General features: G+C 44.8%; 1 protein-coding gene across 1 annotated transcript in view; it reads right to left on the bottom strand.

The window, feature by feature from the left end:
* LOC140392868 (C-type lectin domain family 4 member E-like) overlaps positions 1-20,986 on the bottom strand; it is a 397,188-nt gene that overhangs the window by 177,874 nt on the left and 198,328 nt on the right. The window contains exon 6 of the mRNA XM_072478611.1: positions 442-584. Coding sequence (XP_072334712.1) covers positions 442-584 — 143 coding nt within the window. The remainder of the gene's footprint in view (positions 1-441; positions 585-20,986) is intronic.

Raw genomic sequence — 20,986 nt, 5'->3', positions numbered from 1 at the left:
CCCGTGCTGTACCTGTCCTGGGAGTGTTTGATGGGGACAGTGTAGAAGGAGCTTTACTCAGTATCTAACCCCGTGCTGTACCTGTCCTGGGAGTGTTTGCTGGGGACAGTGTAGAGGGAGCTTTACTCTGTATCTAACCCCGTGCTGTACCTGTCCTGGGAGTGTTTGCTGGGGACAATGTAGAGGGAGCTTTACTCTGTATCTAACCCCGTGCTGTACCTGTCCTGGGAGTGTTTGATGGGGACAGTGTAGAAGGAGCTTTACTCTGTATCTAACCCCGTGCTGTACCTGTCCTGGGAGTGTTTGATGGGGACAGTGTAGAAGGAGCTTTACTCTGTATCTAACCCCGTGCTGTACCTGTCCTGGTAATGTTTGATGGGGAAAATGTAGAGGGAGATTCTCTCTCTAACTCATTCTGATAGATGCTGGCATCATTCTCACCTGCTGCTCTGGTGCATTAATGATGATGAGGTGTGAGTTTGAGCATTCACATCCTTGTTTTGCATCGTCCCAGTTTCTCTGATCCGTTGAGAAGATGTAGCATTTCTGGTTATGAACTTTCCAGCCACGCGGACAGCGAGACTCTGAAAATTAATTAAGAATTGAATCAGTGAGATACATTGGATCATGAGGAGTCCATTCATCCCCTCTTTACCCTGTTAAACAGGAACAGGTGGAGGTTCATTCAGCCCCTCTCCAGGCTGTTACACAGGAACAGGAGGAGGTCCATTCAGCCCCTCTCCAGGTTGTTACACAGAAACAGGAGGAGGTCCATTCAGCCCCTCACAAGCCTGTTACACAGGAAGAGACCCATTCAGCCCCCTCTCGAACCTGTGACACAGGAACAAGAGGAGGCCATTCAACACTTCTTGACCCTGTAACATGGGAAAAGTGGAAGGCCAATTCAGTCCCCCTAAACCTGTTACACAGAAACAAGAGAAGGCCCATTGATTCCCCCCTCAAGCCTATTACACAGGACCAAGAGGAGACTCATTCAGCCTGTCTCAATCTTTTTTGGCAGTTCAGATCTGGAGTTCGGTTCAGGTGAACGTCTGGCTCCCCATCCAACTGTTTCTGCTGGAACACCTGAAATTCCATTTATCTCTATTTGATCAGTTCTTCATCTTAACTCCCAGCCTCAGTTCCGCCATCCTAGAATGCCAACAATAATCTCTCAATCTGAGTTTTGAGTTTCCAATTGGCCTTCAGTCTCCAGAGTTGTTTTTGTTTGGCAGAGATTTCCTAGATTCTGCTCCCCTTCATGTGAAGGCCAATTGGAAACTCAAAACTCAGATTGAGAGATTATTGTTGGCATTCTAGGATGGCGGAACTGAGGCTGGGAGTTAAGATGAAGAACCTTCATAATAAGGCCGAAACCTTATTATGAAAACACATTGTCCTCCGAAAGATAACAAAATGTGTACTCGAGTTGTTTTTAGCCAAGGGCAAGAACATATGTCCTACATATTTCAGCTTACGTACTTTCCAAGGTCTATTTAATATAAACATGGCTGTTTACTTCAAACTGTGATTGCAGACTATAAAACATGCTGTCTTCAATCGAATCTCCGAGTGCAGTGCAATGGCTTTGCAGCTACAACACTCTCTCTCCGCAAATATATTTGTGTAAATAAATTTGCTTAAATCGAACCTCGAGGAATTTGTCTTTATTATGATTTCCATGACAAATTGGCGGAGTCATTGCAGTTTCCCTAATTTAACGGGACATGAACCCCAAAACGATTCTCTAAACAGGACTCTCTCAGCTGAAAGGGGTGTCTGCTGCTCGGCAGCCTTAATTACTGGCCAGTGACTCATGCTAGGAGAGTTATCTTAATTAATAAATTAATGATAGCTGCATGGGAAGAAAAAGGTGCCTTGGAGACCAAAATTTTTTTTTTAAGACTTCGAGGTTCGTGAAATGATAAACACTGGTGTGCGCTCCCTATAGTATTTGTAAATGATTTCCGCAGTCGCTGTTATTGTTATGTATATGTTCTAAAGTATTTTGCAGAAGGAAAAATTAGCAATAAACTCGACACCTCCTCACAGGTCGTCCCGAAGCCTCAGTAAAGACATCCGGAGCGAGAAACAAGGTGTACTCCTTAAAGAGGACAGATAAGGGAGTCAAAATGAGTAAGAAAATGAAAAGAAACAATTGTAAAGCAACAAAATGAGGTAGGAAAACCTATATGTCCCGCATAGGAATCTAATGAAGCTGACCCCCTCGCGAAACAAAAAACAGGGGAGTAAAAGTAAATAGAAGATTAAGGTAAAACGTAACAGCTGAGTTCCTGTAGAGAAAGAGAATTCAGATTTTCTGTAGCTGTGAGATAAGGCTAACGGTTAACTGTGATATTTGTGAGCTGTGAGAATCTGTGTGTTTTGTTTAACAAATTAATTTTAGTCAAAGCATGAAGTGCTAAGTGGGTTGTATTTTTTAACGTCTGTCATTGTGAGTCAGAGATTATAACTTAAGTGATTTTTGGTGAGGTTTCTCTTCTGAACTGAAACATTGGCCATTACGATCAGTTTAAAAGAAAGAAAGTGCCTTTATGAATAAAAGTAATTGAATATGAATAAGTTCTTAGATTACGTGAAAAGACGTAAATGGCATCATTCCAAGTTCTCCGCAGGAAACATTAACCATTTCAGCGGACAGTTGACCTTTTCTGAATTGACAAAGAAAAATATACGTCTCTAAGAATAGCTAATGCCTATAAAATCAATCATTGGAAATTGACTTAAATGTGTGCTATTTATAGCCCCCTCCCAGGGGATGTTTTGCTGCTTCTAAAATACTCTTATGGTGCATCTTGGCCAGCTTTGAAGGATGGGATTGCAGTCCCACCCGGCATAAATGGGTCTGGGTTCCCAATAATGATAATCATTTGAATGAAGGCAATGAGTCCCTCGAACACTGGTTAGCAAATAGAGGGAAAGAGGCTATCATGCAAGGGGCCAAGAAGCATTTAATCTCCAGGAAGGATGTACCGCAATTAGCGACACCTTCCCCTATTAGGCAGACAGACACTCTGCAAATTAGGAGCGGTAATACATTGCATTGATAATGGAATGTGTATAGAACTGTCTCAAATACGAGCTGACCAGCGGCAAAATTTAATAACTTCTGAGCCTGTGCCCGATCGCTCTGTGTCTGTGTTCTATGCTGGCAGCTGAACGTTAACCCTTACAGTACCACTGTTAAAAAAAAAATGTTTTAAACTGCAGGAAGCACATAAGAACATAAGAACTAGGAACAGGAGTAGGCCATCTGGCCCCTCGAGCCTGCTCCGCCATTCAATGAGATCATGGCTGATCTTTGTGGACTCAGCTCCACTCTCCGGCCCATACACCATATCCCCGAATCCCTTTATTCTTTAGAAAGGTATCTATCTTTTTCTTAAAAACGTTTAAAGAAGGAGCCTCAACTGCTTCACTGGGCAAGGAATTCCAGAGATTCACAACCCTTTGGGTGAAGAAGTTCCTCCTAAACTCGGTCCTAAATCTACTTCCCCTCATTTTGAGGCTATGCCCCCTAGTTCTGCTTTCCCCGGCCAGTGGAAACAACCTGCCCTCATCTAATCTTACAAAAGATTAATGACCCTTGGGCACAGCTATTAAAACACCTGATAGAGTCCAGATGAGAGAATATAGTGACCCATTGCATGGCTTGGTATGCTCGTGAGGATGAGCACGCATACAATTTACAAACTCAAAGTCACTTAGGAAAGTAGACCTCATTGCATATCTCTCATTTTTATTTTTCGGTGTTGTGGGATTAGGAATGTTGGTACAGTTGACCCATAGTCAGAGGGACCTTTTTAGGATGGGTTTAACTTCAGAACCCCATTTAATATTGGCCGTAAGACATCCCACTAAGGCAAAGCAAATAGGAGAAGTGATCAAAGAGGCCAAAGGAAAAAAGTAATACATGGGATTTATATTGAAATGGACGGACAAAATTGTCTGAGGGCAAAGTGACCTGGAAAGAGGAGCAATGGCCCGCTACATTTGAAAAACAACAACCACCCCAAAAGAGCCATCATGTACTCCCTTCAATCCTGGCCCAGGTACTGGCACATCTATGGACCCAACATAAAAATCATGTTGGTAAAGTACATTCTGCCCCAGCGCATAGGGTGCAGTTACAGAAGAACGTTGCCCTGCCCTGCTTAAAACTATACAGGTTGGCACAGGGGTCCTGGTGCAAGAGCATTGAGGAGGGAAAAGACCCCTTGCCTATTACTCGGTGGCCCTATGTGCTGTGGTAAAGAGTATGCCAAATTGCTTAAGAGCAGTAGCAGCCACAGCGGCCATATTTGCTGCTGCTTAATTCATCCGCAATGTAGCATTTTACTGCTGCTCGACACACTGGGTACGAAGTAATCCTCTCCTAAACCAACTTTACCTACAAGCGAGCGCCAGCTATCAACCCTGCAACACTCTTGCCCGCGCCCTCGCTCTCGGAAGCAGAACATATGTAAGATCATGACTGTTTACAATTGGTTGAAGCCACCTCGACCTGATTTATTGAGTCACCCACTAGAAAATCCAGACATCATCTTTTTCATCAATGGGTCAGCAAACCGACCAAATGATATGACCTTCCTGGCCGGCTATGCAAGAGAAACTCCAATCAAGATAGTGGAAGCTTTTGCTCTGCCTTCGGGAACATCTGCTAAAGCGGCCGAATAGTTTGCCCTTACTAAAGCATGTATTCTAGCTAAAAATAAAACAGTCAATATTTATCCTGATTCCCGATCCGCTTTTGGGGTAGTACATGATTTTGGCCAATAATGGAAAAACAGGGGATTCATAACTTCCTCTGGCAACCTATTAAACATGCTAAATTGGTTTTAAATTTACAAGATGTGTTCAGCTGCCCAGCAAGATAGCCGTTTTAAAGTGTGAAGCGCATACCACCGCAGACGATGAAGTCTCATGCGGCAATAGATTTGCTGATGAAATAGCAAAGGAATTGGCTCTCAAACAACAGCCACAACTGCAAGCGGCTGCAATTGGACTTCCATCCACCATAACAGAACCAAAGTTAAAACAGGCACAGAGCAAGCCTCCCTACACGAGCATCGTTCTTGGCTAAAAGTTGCTATCAAGACAATTTTGATAGGTGGATAAGGGCTTTGAAAATAGACCAAACGTATGAAACTCTCAGAGAATTTATACTTTTGGAGGAGTTTAAAAATTCAAATCCTGATGTAGTGAGAACTCATGTGGAAGAGCAGAGGGTTAAAACTGCAAGATCAGCAACAGAAATGGAAGATGATTATGAATTAGTTCATAAATCAAAGATTGGTTTCCAACATCAGTTTCAGCCGGTGAGGGATAGAAACTGGGGACATGAGAAATACTCAAATGGTAAAGGTAAAGGTGATCTGATGGGAGATAATAAGGAGAGTGTACCTCAGATTTTAAAAAAAATCCAGGAGTGTGGAAAAGAAATGAAAAGTTTTAAATGTTTTCACTGTAATAAACTAGGCTATGTTGTAGAAGCCAGGTATTTCGAATACAACTAGTATAGGTAAAAGATAGCTGTTTAAGTATAGATATTAAGCCCCAGTTTTAAATACCCACTTATACAGCATAATTACTGAGGTCCGTTGTTCTGGCAAATGCATATTTTCAAAGTCAGTGTGACATTAAAACAGCACAGTTGCAAGACAATTTGACACTGCTTGTGCTAATTGTCAAGGACAAGGACTGAATACCACAGCAACATGAAGGCACCATTGTTCAGAATGCAGATAACAGCTAGGTCAGAAAAGCTAATGTTGCACATTGAAGATGGACGGCTTGCCATCAAATCAAATGTGTTTGAGTCTAACCCAAACCAATTAGGATTATATTGGGGTGTGATTAGATGACTTAAGACAGATATGAAAGTGTATAACTGAAAAGTTTCCGCCCGCCATTTTAGTGTTGTCTTTTGTGTTGTCTGTCCTTAATTGTTGTCTTTAATTCTTTTAGTCTGTCTGTTAATAGTCTTTGTTAGAAATGTCTTTTGGGGGTTCTGTCAGTCTGTGTCAGTGATGTAATGCACTTTTGACTTTGAGTTTGAGTTTAGCTGAAGATTAGCTTTCTCTCTCTCTTCATGTTTCATTGCCAGACTTTGACCGTTTAAAAGTTACTTTCGAGCTGTCTGCCTAAGCAAAAAAAGATAATGTCTGTAATTCTCTGAAAGCTTCGAATTGTCTACGAATTGCCTTTTAAATGACTTTCAAATTGTAATCAAGCAACTACAAATAAAACAATTCTTTCTGGCACCTGAGAAGTTTTAACTGCAAATTTCTGCTGAGTCCCAGTATTCGCAAAGTGCTACTGGTAACCGTATAGTGTAAATGATATAAATTCCTTCAACTTTACACAGTCGAATAATACAAGGAATCGAACAACTTGGCATAGTCCAGAAATATTACAAATCTTACAACTTGTCGTATTGCGCCAGGACTTTGATTCATCAACTAAGCTTCCCCCAAACTTGGCATAGTTCGACAGGTAAAGATCCCTTCAAATTAAAGATTCTCAACATTGGCGAGCCAGCCAGGAGTTAACATCCACTAAATTACAGATTCCTACATTTTGGCGTAGTCAGCAGCTGGGGGGGGGGGGGGGGGGGGAGTACTGAGGACGACCTTTGGAGGCCCAGGTGACGACGGAAAGCTTCGAAGATAATCGGAGGAGGTCCGGAACCTTCGGGACGCTTCGGAGATAATCGGAGGAGGCCCAGAAGACAGCCGGAACCCACGGCTAGACTAGGGTAAGAAATATCTTTTTCACCCATTAAAAGTCTTAAAGCCGCATCAATCAGTACTTCTACCCTTGAAAGAACATTTTTTATAGACTGTGTTAAATAAATCAAGTGCCAGTCGTTGAGACTAACGTAGACGTGACTGGAAGATTAGTCACTGCAGTAACTAAATTAAACGGGACTGAATAGTCACGGCAGTCAGCGATCAAGAAAATTTATGGCTGATCCAAATCAAAGTGTAGATTCAGAGCCTTTAGCAGGCAGAAAATTACTCCCCACTACATCCAAGGGGGGTACTGGAATACCAGATGTTTCTGTTGAAGAAATGTTGGGGGATTGTTGATCTTTCACTCGTAGACAATTTAACCTATGTGAAACCTCAAAAAAATTGAATCAAAGTATGATATCCCCAGAGGACAGTGGGCCTTCAATAATATCAAGAGAGCATGGGGAAAATGCACACAATTACACGGTGCAGAACATGTAAAATAGTCCCTGGTAATTACGGGACAGATACACAGTCAGCAAAAGATCATTATTAAAAATAAAAGTGATCATCAGCTTCAGTCCACTAAAGACCAACTAATTGCAGTTGTTGAAGAATTGCAAGATGCAAAATCCAAACTTGAGCATTATGATGAAATCAAAACAGATTTGCAAGTTGCAAAATCCAAACTTGACCATTATGATGAAATTAGAACAGATTTGCAAAACAAAACCTCTGAACTCCAGCAATTTCAAATCCAAGTTTTTAAAGTGGAGTCAAAATACCAACAGTTGCAATTAACTACTGAGCGAAGTGATGATGAGTATAGGTCCACTAAAAACCAACTAATTGCAGTTGTGGAAGAATTGCAAGATGCAAAATCCAAACTTGAGCATTATGATGAAATTAAAACAGATTTGCGAGTTGCAAAATCCAAACTTGAGCATTATGATGAAATTAAAACAGATTTGCAAAACAAAACCTCTGAACTCCAGCAGTTATCTTTTCAAATAACAGAATTCCAAAATCAAGTCTTTGAAGTGGAGTCAAAATACTGACAATTGCAATTAAAAACCGAGCGAATTGAACTTGAAAATTGCAAGTTAATGAAAGAAAGATGTGTTTTAGAAAGAGATATAAACAACGTAACTGAACACTGCAATTCTTTGACAAACAGGCTTTCTGTGCAGAAAATTGAACAAACTCAGAAAGCAGCCCAAGCACCCCACCTAGTGGCATAATCGGCAATTGCACAGCCGAAATCAATTGTTAAAAATAAATCATTTTCCCTGTCAGATGAATCAGACGAAGATAGTGTTCCTACAATACAAAATACTAAAGTAATTCGACTAGCCCCTTTAAAACGCAAACGGGTTAGAGTTGGAAGCAAAAAAATAGAAGAAGATGGTGAAACTATCACTAGAAACATATTTGACCACCAATGGGTTCATGAACAAATTGATCCTTCGAAAATTGACGAATGGTCCAAAGATCTTCCACACCCTAAAATGGGTGGTATGACCACATGGGATGGAATTCACAGATTACAAGCCATTTACAGTCTCCACCCATTTGATGGAGTACAAATTCTGACTATCATGCTAGGTACTCGTGTAAGTTCAACCCTTAGAAATGAAGTAGAAGTTGCCCTTGGAGACGATTTGCAAAATTTACAAGCTGGTTGGCTAGCAGTCAAGAATTGGCTATTAAAATTTCGCCCCCCAAGGACCAATTGGTCTAAGATCACATCTTGCATTCAAAAAAATAATGAAGATATTCAGGATTTTGAGGAAAGATTTTTACATACTTGGATGGAATATTCAGGGATGACACTCGACCAGGAAAATGACACATGGGATGCAAGCACTTAAAGTCCATTAAAAACGGCTTTTATAGCCGGTGTTAAACCTGAAGTTTCTGCTGCCTTGAATTTGGTTTTACCAGCTTGGGCCACAGCTGGCACATACCGAGACATAGTTGACCGATGCATTCAGGTAGATCGTGGTTTATACAATCAGGCAACTTTTAACACTGCAGCTGCTCAAATGCAGCCTATTGCTCAAATCCAGCCCATGTTACCTGCTGCTCCAGCGGCGGCTGTTGCAGCACCTGCAGGAATATCAGCAGTAACTACAATTTCACCACCAGCGCCAGAGCTGCCATGCCATACCCATAGTAATGTATGCCCTGAGAAATCAGGGCAGCACGGTAGCATTGTGCATAGCACAATTGCTTCACAGCTCCAGGGTCCCAGGTTCGATTCCGGCTTGGGTCACTGTCTGTGCGGAGTCTGCACGTCCTCCCCGTGTGTGCGTGGGTTTCCTCCGGGTGCTCCGGTTTCCTCCCACAGCCCAAAGATGTGCAGGTTAGGTGGATTGGCCATGATAAATTGCCCTTAGTGTCCAAAATTGTCCTTAGTGTTGGGTGGGGTTACTGGGTTATGGGGATAGGGTGGAGGTGTTGACCTTGGGTAGGGTGCTCTTTCCAAGAGCCGGTGCAGACTCAATGGGCCGAATGGCCTCCTTCTGCACTGTAAAATCTATGATAATCTATGAAAATCGTGATAAGGGTTCAACCCTGTATGAGATATTAATGGAACATCCCACGACAACTGGAACTAAACCCCCAATGACTCCAGCGGCAGTAGCCTTAATATGGGCAGATGAGGCATCACTAAAATATGCCCAGGCCATGTGTGAAACCGCTGGAACAAAAAAACATGAAAAGGTGCGACAGGCTCAGATGCATCCAAAAGAGGGAAATACACACCCTTTAAACCTGGAGATCAAGTGTATGTGAAAGCATTAAACAAAGATTATTTTTCTCCTCGGTGAAATGGACCCTACCAAGTGCTGCTAACAGCCCGAACAGCCGTTAAAGTAAAAGAAAAGCCAGATGGGATCCACGCAACTCGTGTAAACTACATCACACGGAACATTGAGAGTACTAGGGAAACGCTAACCCGAAGAGAATGACGGCGTTGATGTTTTTATATTATCATATTAATCCAACATCATGTAGAGGGTAAACTGCATAGTAACACCTTAATATACATGTCTCACTCATACGCAGAGAGGGTAAATAAATTCAGTTGTTGGGTTTGTACACAAATTCCCAGATGCTTGGAGGAGGGCTTCCCTGTGCGACCTATCCCATTCGCCAGTAAAGAGATAGCAGAATGAGCTCTAAGACAAAATAGTACAGGACGTGGAGAGATACACAGAATATGTTAGATTTGAGATTAGCTGGATATGATATGAATAGGTTTAAAAGATAGTGGTGGCCTAGGTTTAATGTAACACATCAACCACCCTGGTTGATCCTTCCCAATTATACTGGAGTCCCAAAAGGAAGTATATGCTTTAAGAATAATAAAACATATGGGACCTACCCAGTCAGCACGAGTCAGTGTGATCAGACCTTGAATTGGCAACCCCCTATGTTCCACCTTACAGCTAAAGGGCTATTCATCTTTGACTGGTCAGCAGTTGAAAATCAAACTAATGGAGGCTCCTGGGAAGGGGATCAATTAGACTGATGATAACTGATAGTAAAGGAAACCTGACCACATATAATGGCACGTATTTTATCTGTGGACGTAAGGCGTACCCGTGGTTACCAGAAAATTGGGAAGGCTCCTGCTATTTGGGATATGTAGTCCCTTATGTATGTGGTAGTATGTATTGGGGGTCGTGTGGGACTGGAAGCCCTAATGTCATTGGCTGACAGATCCCGGGTCCTGGTTGGCCGTTGACCTCTAGCTCCGCCCTGAAGGCGGAGTATAAGAAGCCGGAGTCTTCCCCCGCAGGCCAGTTTACTATCGAGCTGCGGGGGAACAGACACGCTTAATAAAGCCTCATCGACTTCACTCTATTCGTCTCACGGAGTCTTTGTGCGCTACAATTTATTAAGCGTGTCTGTTCCCCCGCAGCTCGATAGTAAACTGGCCTGCGGGGGAAGACTCCGGCTTCTTATACTCCGCCTTCAGGGCGGAGCTAGAGGTCAACGGCCAACCAGGACCCGGGATCTGTCAGCCAATGTCATTAGGGCTTCCAGTCCCACATGACCCCCAATACATACTACCACAATGTACATCACGTCCAGCAACTGTAGGACCATCCCCATCACAGGACGCCACAAAGTGTTATGACATGGGCACAAATGCTGGGAATAATGATACCACCATTAGGAATAGCCACTATTGCATATGAACTATGCGAACTGCGAGACATCCTTGAGCAGGTAGCTAATGACACTGCAGAAGCTGTTAACCAGATAGAAGCTGAGATGGTCGCTATCAGAGCGGTTGCCCTGCAGAATAGAATGGCTCTTGGTTTCTTGTTCGCTGAAAAGGGAGGTACTTGTGCCCTGATTGGAAGTGACTGCTGCACGTACATCCCTGATAACTCAGAAAAATTGATAATCTGGTGGATCACATTCGTAGAGAGGCGACAAGAGTACATGAAAATGAGGGATGGGACTTTAGCTTTGGGTGGTTAGGATTGTTGGGACAGAGGATTGTGTTCTGGATTATAATCGCCATTGTAATCTTGATTGTCGTATGGTTACTGTTTTAATATTGCGCAAGATATTTTTATTGTACTAACACGGGAGAACAGCCCTGGCCGCCTTGCCTCCTTGATACCAGGCTCATAACATGCAAGGAACTGTCATACGCCTGTTCTCCATACATTATAAAACACCCTTCTCTATGGAGGACATGATCATTTACTAAAAGGTGTCGATCAAAAGATCAACAAGGAGGGAATTGTGGAAGGGAAATTAACTAAATGAAATACTGCTGAAATATTCTGGTTTCGGCCTTATTATGAAAACACATTGTCCTCCGAAAGATAACAAAATGTGTACTCGAGTTATTTTTAGCCAAGGGCAAGAACAAACGTCCTACGTATTTCAGCTTACGTACTTTCCAAGGTCTATTGAATATAAACATGGCTGTTTACTTCAAACTGTGATTTCAGACTATAAAACATGCTGTCTTCAATCGAATCTCCGAGTGCAGTGCAATGACTTTGCAGCCAGAACACTCTCTCTCCGCAAATATATTTGTGTAAATAAATTTTCTTAAATCGAATCTCGGGGAATTTGTCTTTATTATGATTTCCACGACACACACACACACACAACCTGCATGATGAGGAGCCAGATGCGTGTAAAAATAAACCAATCCTTTCATTTACAGCTTACCCCGAGTGTTCTGTGCAAGTTATTAACAGAGGGTTGGAACCTTTCCAAAGTTAAGGGCTGGGGAAAATGTGCCATCATTTCTAGAGGGGGAATCAGAATTTAAAAAAGCACATTTCTATTTCTGGAGGGGTAGAGAGATGGAAAATTGGGATGGTTTAAATTGACCCCCCTCCTGAACATGACAAATACCACTGACTGTGAGACTGATTCCTCTCTGCATGCCTTCATCATTGTGGAAGTCATCTCTCATGGAAAAATCAATTATCCAGCATCAGCCATCAACCTGCCGACCTCGGCGAAGGAGTACTCCATAGGATTTTTGATGCTGGTCTTTGGACAAGTGTGAAACAATAATTATTTCCACTGGGGTCTCTGTACTGTGTCTCTTACATTCTCTAATCGCCCAGCTCCCTTCACCCCTACACCCCCCCCCCTCCTCACTCTCTTTCATCCTGCATGTTGATTAGTAGGCAAACGTGCAACCCTCATCCAGTGTCAGCCTGTGCCTGAATAAACTAACCTTCCGAGTTCGTCCTGTCTTGAGTTTCTGGTGGGATGATTGCCAGAAAATCGGAACTTGCAAAAAACATTGGGGATGTCCTAATGAAGGATGGAATCAAAAACACGTTTATCAGATGAGGATGTGCTGAGAGAACTTATGGAAGGTGGCTCTCCTCCTTGGAAACCAAATTTATACCCAAAATTAGCCCACCAGATCCGGGGAAAATGCACCCTCTCATCACCCTCTTCAACCCACGAAAGACGATACAGGCCAACAATCAAAAAGTCAAGCAGCAGCTGCACCAGAGACCGCAAAGTGACCACGAGAGGCATCAGGAGCCTGGAGAAGCCAACGGACCCACGAGGCAAGGAAGCCCCCGAAATAGAGGTGTCAATGAACCGTGCAAGAAATTCCCCCTCGGCAGGTGACAGCTGGAGAAAATTCCTCACCCGAGAGCTGAAGGAGGTCAAGAATGGGACAAGGCTTGAGATTCAGGCAGCGGTCAACATGCGGTCACGAAAGCACTGGCCACCAGGCAGGCGACCCTTGACAAAACGGACAGGCGACTAAAGGCTCAGAAAAACACGATCAGAGAATTGGAAAAGGCCTCCATGGACCAAAGTGACCTGATGGTCGCTCTGGAGGTGGACAGAGCAAGGGAAGCCTGAAGGAGAAGTTGTGGAACCAAGAAAACCGGCCAAGGCACCAAAACCTCAGAATAGTGGGTCTGCCAGAGGGAACCGAAGGCAGAAACCTCCCCGGACTATGTGGCCCAGATACTGGGAAATCTGTTGGGGAGGGGCAGCTTCCCCTGCCCGCCAGAGATAGAGAGGGCACACAGATCACTCTGACCCAAACCCAGGGCCAGAGAGCAACCAAGAGCAATAATTGTGAAGATGCACCCGTACCGAGACCGGGAAAGGATCCTGAGATGGGCCAGGCAGCCAAAAACCTGCCACTGGGAGGGGCAGCAGGTAAGAATTTATCAGGACAATGGGGCAGACCTGGCAAAGCGCCTGACCAAATTCAACAGAGCGAGGGCGGCCCTGTTCAAAAGTGGGGTAAAGTTTGGGATGTTTTGCCCAGCCAACCAGCACAACATAGAACATAGAATTTACAGTGCAGAAGGAGACCTTTCAGCCCATCGAGCCTGCACCAGCTCTTGGAAAGAGCACCCCACTTAAGCCCACAACTCCGCCCCATACCCAGCAACCCCACCCAACCCCCTTGGACACTGAGGGCAATTTAGCCTGGCCAATCCACCTAACCTGTGTCGTTTTACCTGCGTGGTCGATAACACGTGTTACTCAATCCTTGGCTGATGGTGAGGTCCTCTGAATCTTGTTGAAGAAGACTCAAACTCATCCAGTCACCACAAAGGTTTATTGAGTAACTGTAACTATTAATGCACAAGTTCTTTACCTTAACATGGGAACTAGGAATTGGATAACAAGATTTAACAATTGTAACTAAATGTAACTGCAGTAACTATCTATGTGATTCTGATGTTTCCCTGGTCACAGCACACCCGAGAGAGAGGCAGAGACCCCGTGTGGCTGCCCTTTATACCCCTGTTGGTCCAGCCCTCTGGTGATCATGTGGTGCTGCTATCTACCCATTAACCCCTTGTGTGCATGCACCTACAGAGATCACCACAACCTGCACGTCTTTGAACTGTGGGACGAAACCAGAGCACCCGAAGGAAACCCACGCACACACGGGGAGAACGTGCAGACTGCGCACAGGCAGTGACCCAAGCCGGGAATCGAACCTGCGACCCTGGAGCTGTGAAGCGACAGTGCTAACACCACTGTGCTACCGCGCCGTTCCCTCTAGGAGCACGGCTTTACAGAGCTGGCAGAAGTGGACGTGTTCTCCCTAAAGAACGGGCTGGTAAAGCAGCAGCAGAAGCAGAGGTGAAACCGTCACCCTGGAAAGACTGAGAAACTGAGAGACAATTTGTGCGGGACTTACCGCCTCATTCTAAAAACCGAAAGCTAAGGCACGGGGAAGAGGGGGCGAGAGCAGTGGGGCGCAGAAACAGGGGAGAAAGAGGAAGAGGGCAAAGGGAACAAAAACAGTGGGCAAAGGGAAAACTCAGACCAGTCCCGGGAGGGCGATCACCACACGAGTGGGAAAGCCAGTGTCAGGATGTGCAAGAGAGAAGGGGGGGCCGAGGTGCATCTATGGTGGGGGAGAGAGCGCCTGGCAAGGGGGGTGGGGTAAACATCGCATGAAGGGAGACAATTGGGGGGCAGAAGTGGGGGGACAGGAGAGAGGGGGACACTAGCAGAAGGGGGGAAGAGCGGGGGGAAAAGCGCAAAACCACAGGGGGAACCAAAGGAACAAGGGGGGGGGGCGGAAGGGCTCAAGACTGCCTACAACAGAGAACAACACGGCACCGCAAACAGCCACTTTGGAGGGTCCCCAAACAAAGGGACACCCCAGAGTGCAGGGGCACATCCACATGGCGTACACATAGTTGGTGGCCGTGTTGGGTGGTCCCGGGACAAAGGTATACCACGGATTGCAGGGGCCCGGCCTCATGGTGAGTAAAGTGACTGCAGCCATTTTGGATGCCCCCCTAACAAAGGGAAACCCCAGTGTGCAGGGGCGCCTCCACAAGGTAAATATGGTTGATCCCACAGGAGGTGGGGGACAAAAAAAAAACATCAGAATTGTCATCTGGAACAGGGGACTTAACGGCCCAGTGAAAAGATCCAGACTCCCCACCCACCTGAAAAGTATGAAAGCCGACATTGTCTTCCTCCAAGAGGCCTACCTGAGGGAGAAGGACTGCGGGTAAGAAAAGGCTGGGTAGGGCTGACCTACAATTCATGTTACGGAACTAGAGCGACGGGATAGCCGTTCTGATAAATGAGAGATGTTTTCAGCAACAAGGACGGTTTCAGACCAAGGGGGTCAGTACGTCATGGTCAGCGCTGTTCTGGACAGGGCACCAGTGGTCCTCGTTAATGTGTATGCTGGGACGACACAGAATTTATAACGAAGACCATGACAGAAATTCCCAACGTAAACACACTCCGACTTATCATGGGGGGAGACTTTACTGTGTACAGGACCCACGGACAAGTCGAGCCCCAAAGCAGGGATGATCTTCAACATGATGAAAGAACTCGGCACATTCATGGAGCAGATAGGGGCAGTGGACCTTCTTCACCCAGGTATATACCAGATTGCCTTCTTTGCAGTGGGGAAATCGGTGCTTCCAGGGCTAATAAAAGCGGAATACTCCACGATTGTAATCTCCGGCCACAGTCCACACTACATGGACGTGGCGTTGGAGACGAGCCGTACCCAACGTTCCCCATGAAGATTGGACACGACCCTCCTCACCGACAAGGCCTCCTATGAGAAAATATCACAGGCCATAGAAGGGTATATTACCACCAACCAGAACAGGGAGGGCTCACCCTCACAGCCCAGTGAGGCCCTGAAGGTTGGGATCTGGGGTGAGATTATTGCCTATAAAGTACATAGAGCCAGGGAAGAGGGTGGCTAGACAACAGCTAGTCGGCTCCATACTGGAGGTAGACCGGCGATACTCCACGGCCCTGATCTGGCGGAGAAGAAAATGCTACAAATGGACTTTGACCTTCTCTCCACGAGGAAAGCGGTGCACCAACTCCGCAAGGCATGGGGCCCTGTACGAACACGGAGACCAAGCCAGCCGCTTGCTGGCTCACCAGCTGAGAAAGCCTGCAACCACGCGGGAAATAGCTCAGGCTAGAGAACAGCAAAGGCAAACTAATAGCAGAGCCAGAAAAGGTTAACGAGGCATTCAAGGCCTTCCACCAGGAGCCGTACGCCACTTAGCCCCTTGACTAAAGGATAAGCCTTCCTCAATGGACTGGACATGCCACTCGTGGAGGTGGATGGGAGGTGGGGATGGGAAGCATCGCTAGAACTGGGAGAAATCATAGAGAGCATTAACACCATGCAGGCGGGGAAGGCGCCGGGACCTGGTGGACTCCTGGCAGACTTCTATAAGAAATTTGTGACAGCACTGGCCCTGCACCATGGGGGATGTTCACGGACTCGCTGGCAAGGGCCATCCTGCCACCTATGCTAGCACAAGCCTCAGTTTCACTGACATCCAAGAAAGACAAAAACCCAACAGAATGCGGGTCCTCCAGACTCATTTCGCTGCTCAATGTCGATGCAAAAATACTGGACAAAATCCTAGGCAGGTGAAAGGAGAATTGCGAACCTGAGGTGGTGGCAGAAGACCAGATGGGCTTTGTGAAGGGTAGACAGCTAATGTCGAACATCAGGCACCTACTAAACGTAAAAATGACCCCCATCCGGGGAGAGAACACCAGAGGTGATCATCTCCCTGGACACAGAAAAGGCCTTTGACAGAGTCGAGTGGAAGTACCTCATGGAGGTACTGGAACGGTTTGGGCTCGGAGCAGGGTTCACCGCCTGGGTGAAACTCCTGTACAGCGCTCCCATGGCGAGCGTCTGGACAAACATCACTAGCTCTAAATACGTCCAGCTGCACAGGGGCACAAGGCAGGGATGCCCGCTGTACCCGCTGCTATTTGCCCAGGTAATCGGGTGACTAACAATCTCGCTCAGAACAGTAAAGAACTAGAAGACGATGGGAGACAGAGAACACAGAGTCTCACTCTACGCAGATAACCTGCTCCTCCATGTCGCAGACCCCCAAAGCAGCATGGAAGAGATCATGGTGCTCTTGAAAGAGTTGGGGGGAAGGTGGGGGGGGAGAACCCAATTGTCATGATATCCATATTAACATATCATGGTGCAATCACACACACACTGATGGACAGATAGATAGACCAACCAACACACACACAACATCACAGCCAATCACCAGTGAGAGCAGATGCACTATAAAACAGGGAACACCACAGTTCCTGGTGATTCTACCAGGAGATAGCTCAGAGCACAGAGCTCACAGCGTGCCACTCAGACATACACCATGTGCTGAGTGCCTCACAAAGATAGTGCAAGGGCTGGGTCCACAGGTTAACTGGTGAAGTACAAACCACAGCCAGAAGTTAATAGTTATTATTGTACAGAATAATAAAACAGAGTTGTACCAGCTACAACCGTGTTGGTTCGTTTGTGTATCGGAACATCCAACACGACACCAATGATCCCTAAAAAAGTCCTGCAAAGAACAAGAAGCATGGTGGGCCTGTCCCTCCCAAACCGGCAATATTACCATTGAGCATCAACAGTGGGAATGACGAATGTGATATAAAATAGTTACTTTAGAGATATTAGTTACTGTAATGTAGAGATAGGCCAGTCTCATTCTGGTGAGTTCACAGACAAAGGATTTCAGACCGCATGGCAAAGCAAGGAGGAGGTGTGTCCACCAAAGGAGGAGAAAAGGATGCTGGGTAATAGGGGCCAGAGGAAGGGATTGGAAGTGAGCCAATCAGAATGTCTGACTAGGTCAGGAGGGGTATAGGATGACCTATGGGAATCGTGTATGTGAAACTTGATACCATTTGAATTGATTTGCAGAGATCCCTTTGTCTCTTTGTTCATTCGCTTTCCGGGGTGTAGGAGACTGGATGTGTCTTGTGCCTCTGTGAAATGAATCAGGCTTGCAAGCCAAATAAAATAACTAATGCTGTACCTGCAAATCCATTGCGACTTTTATTGAGGCCAGACTGACGGGTAAAGAAATTTGTATTTTGTCATTTGGTGCCGAAAACCCGGGATTTCTCAAGACGGTTCTGACCAACCGCGAAATCAGAATTAGACTGATTATGAACAGGGAGAGTGGGAAGAAGGGGCCCACAATGTATAGCTGGAAAATGACCGGGCATTGCTTTTTCCCCTCTTCTTATCATCTGATTAGTCTGGTCACTCGCGGTTGGTACGGAAAGATCGTCTCGACGAATTCAAAGGTCAGTCTGGGGATTAGCAAATTAAACTGATGGGATATCATAATTGATAGTTCAGTTTTGGGTTAATTGTGTTGTTGACGACTGATGTGACTTCAGCAGATGAGGGTTCAGTTAAATAAGTGTTTTTTAATCTGAAGATGGTTCAATTCAATGTGTGAGTTCTGATTCGGCTTGGGTTAGGTTATGGGTTGATGTGACATCTAAATCTGAAGATGGTTCAACTCCATGTGTGAGTTCTGATTCGGCTTGGGTTAGGTTATGGGTTGATGTGACATCTAAATCTGAAGATGGTTCAACTCCATGTGTGAGTTCTGATTCGGCTTGGGTTAGGTTATGGGTTGATGTGACATCTAAAACAGATGATTCAATTCCATGTGTGAGTGTTTTAAATCTATAGTTGATTAAGCTAAAATTGTTCCCTTGGACTGTGGTGGCGAAGGGCGCAGTTCTGAGGACTAGTTGAGATTGTGGGGAATTGCTTGGATAAATTTCAAGACAAAGAACATCCATAGAGCTGGATGCTGCATGTTGGTTGAAGCAGAAGTCTCTCAAAGGGTTAATAGCAGCAGCCAAAGTTAAAGACGACAGACAGTGCTTCTCACTCAGGCCTTGAGATAACAGCAGCAGCCTGTAGTGTAATCGGATACCTTTCCTTTGAGTCAGTGAACTCCAGCAAAGTTACGTTTTGAATTAATTAAAGGAAACCAGTGGGTTTCTCCACCTCTTTGATAAAAGTTATTATTTTCGAAAGCAATTGATTGAAATTGCCAGAATCTTAAGTTTTACTTACTTGAAATAATGTTTATCTCATTTTATTTGTGAATTAATAGAAACTTAAAGAAGATCACTGACACCATTTTAAAAAGTGTAAATCTGGAGATGACAGTTGACTTTGCTCCGGTATACATCACCTCCCTCATTGATAGCAGCCAACATTTTTGAGAATGTAAGAAAAACTTGTTAAAAGAAAAATTGTTAAGATAAAGAATTAATTAAGTTGTAAATGTTATACAAGTTTGTGTTAAGCAAATCGTAAATTTAGTTCTGAGTTGAGATCAGAGCTAAGCTTGCAAGTTGCAGTAATTCAATTTGAATTTTCAAACATTTTAAGTTTTAAAAGAACACTGTTAGAACCTTTTCAATCGTTTTGCCAAGGAGCAAAAAAAAATTGCCATTGGTTATAAATAAGCAAATAAAATATATAATTTAAAAAAAAAGAAAGAGCCAAAGTATGAAAGCTAAAGAGTTAATTAGATTATGGAGACAATATTGTCAAGAGGAAAGAGATAGAATCATGTTATCAAGTTGGCAGGACAATGCCCTTAAAATGGGAATTCCAATTAGTGAACAGGAAAAAAAAAACATTACAGGTCTTGAAAAAGGAATGTGCATTCAAAAAAAAACAACGCGCAAGTAAAGACAGGAAAGGCTCGGGTCAAACAAAAGATGGGCTACGTAGTTCAATGGCTGGACTTGAATTGACAGGAAATGATCAATTCGATGATTTAAAAATGTCAGTAAAAGTTCCGACTGCACCTGTAGCATTGTCTGCACTAATTCCAGAACCACCAGAGTATAATAATTTATATCCAGTCACTGCTCCCCAGATTCCAATCATGCCAGTAACTCCAGCCCTTTTGGTTGATAGCGCGGGTCCCGATTTACCATCTTCACGATCAGTAGGGGAAGAGGAGCTCTGTCCCACAAGCCCAGTTAGCTCTAGGACCCGATCTCGGACAGCAAGAGAAGGGCTTGATCCTAACCAGAAACAATTAAGCATACCACCTAAATCCCTTCAGACCAAGGGGAAACCGCAAATTTCGAGAACAAAGGGAGATGCCAGGATTGAAAGAGAAAGAACTCCCTCTAGTGACAGGGAGGGACGTCGAAGTCTTGGAAGAACCAGAGGAAATAGCTCGAGTGCCCCCTGGTGAGACTCGGAGACAGTTGCCGATTAGGAAGATACCAATCACCTGAATTATGCTAGCCACGCCGCACTTCAGCAAGCCCATGCGTTAGACTACGATAGAGGGACACAAATCCTGAATGTGTTGAATAGCACATTTCAAAAGCCCATAAATATTTCTGCTATCTTAGACCTAAAACCTAAGAAGATTGAAGAGCCAGAAGAATTTCTGGAACATTTTAATGAAATCTACCGTGGGCAGTCAGGCGACTTGCCATATCAAAATGGTCAGAATTCCCCTCAATATTGTGCTATGTTAATGCATTGCCTACCACCTTCCGTGGCTACTGCTGTGAAATGTAATAACATGAATTGGACAGAGAACGACCCTTCCCAGATGGCAAGGGCAGTCAGATTTTATTGGAAGGAAGGTGTAGGCCAGGAAGGAGGCTCAGTTACAAAGATTAAGACTGAGTATGTAATGAAAAAGGATGATCTGCGACCCCAACAAGCGGCAGAAACGGTAGCTTACCAGCTGGAGCCCCAATATTGTGACTTTGGGTGAGTGGATCAGCGAGGGGGAGGATATCAAACCCACCCAAAGGGACCCTCAGCTCCTTTTTATGGCCCACCGTATGCACCAACAGCTTTACAACCGCCGCCCCCTCTGAGGGGCCATTGGTCTACTGGGAGAAGAGGACGG

The sequence above is a fragment of the Scyliorhinus torazame genome, chromosome 16 (assembly GCF_047496885.1).
Source record: "Scyliorhinus torazame isolate Kashiwa2021f chromosome 16, sScyTor2.1, whole genome shotgun sequence".
Lineage (NCBI taxonomy): Eukaryota > Metazoa > Chordata > Chondrichthyes > Carcharhiniformes > Scyliorhinidae > Scyliorhinus > Scyliorhinus torazame.
Note: the sequence above shows the minus strand (reverse complement) of the source record. Positions and strands in the feature narration are given on the sequence as shown.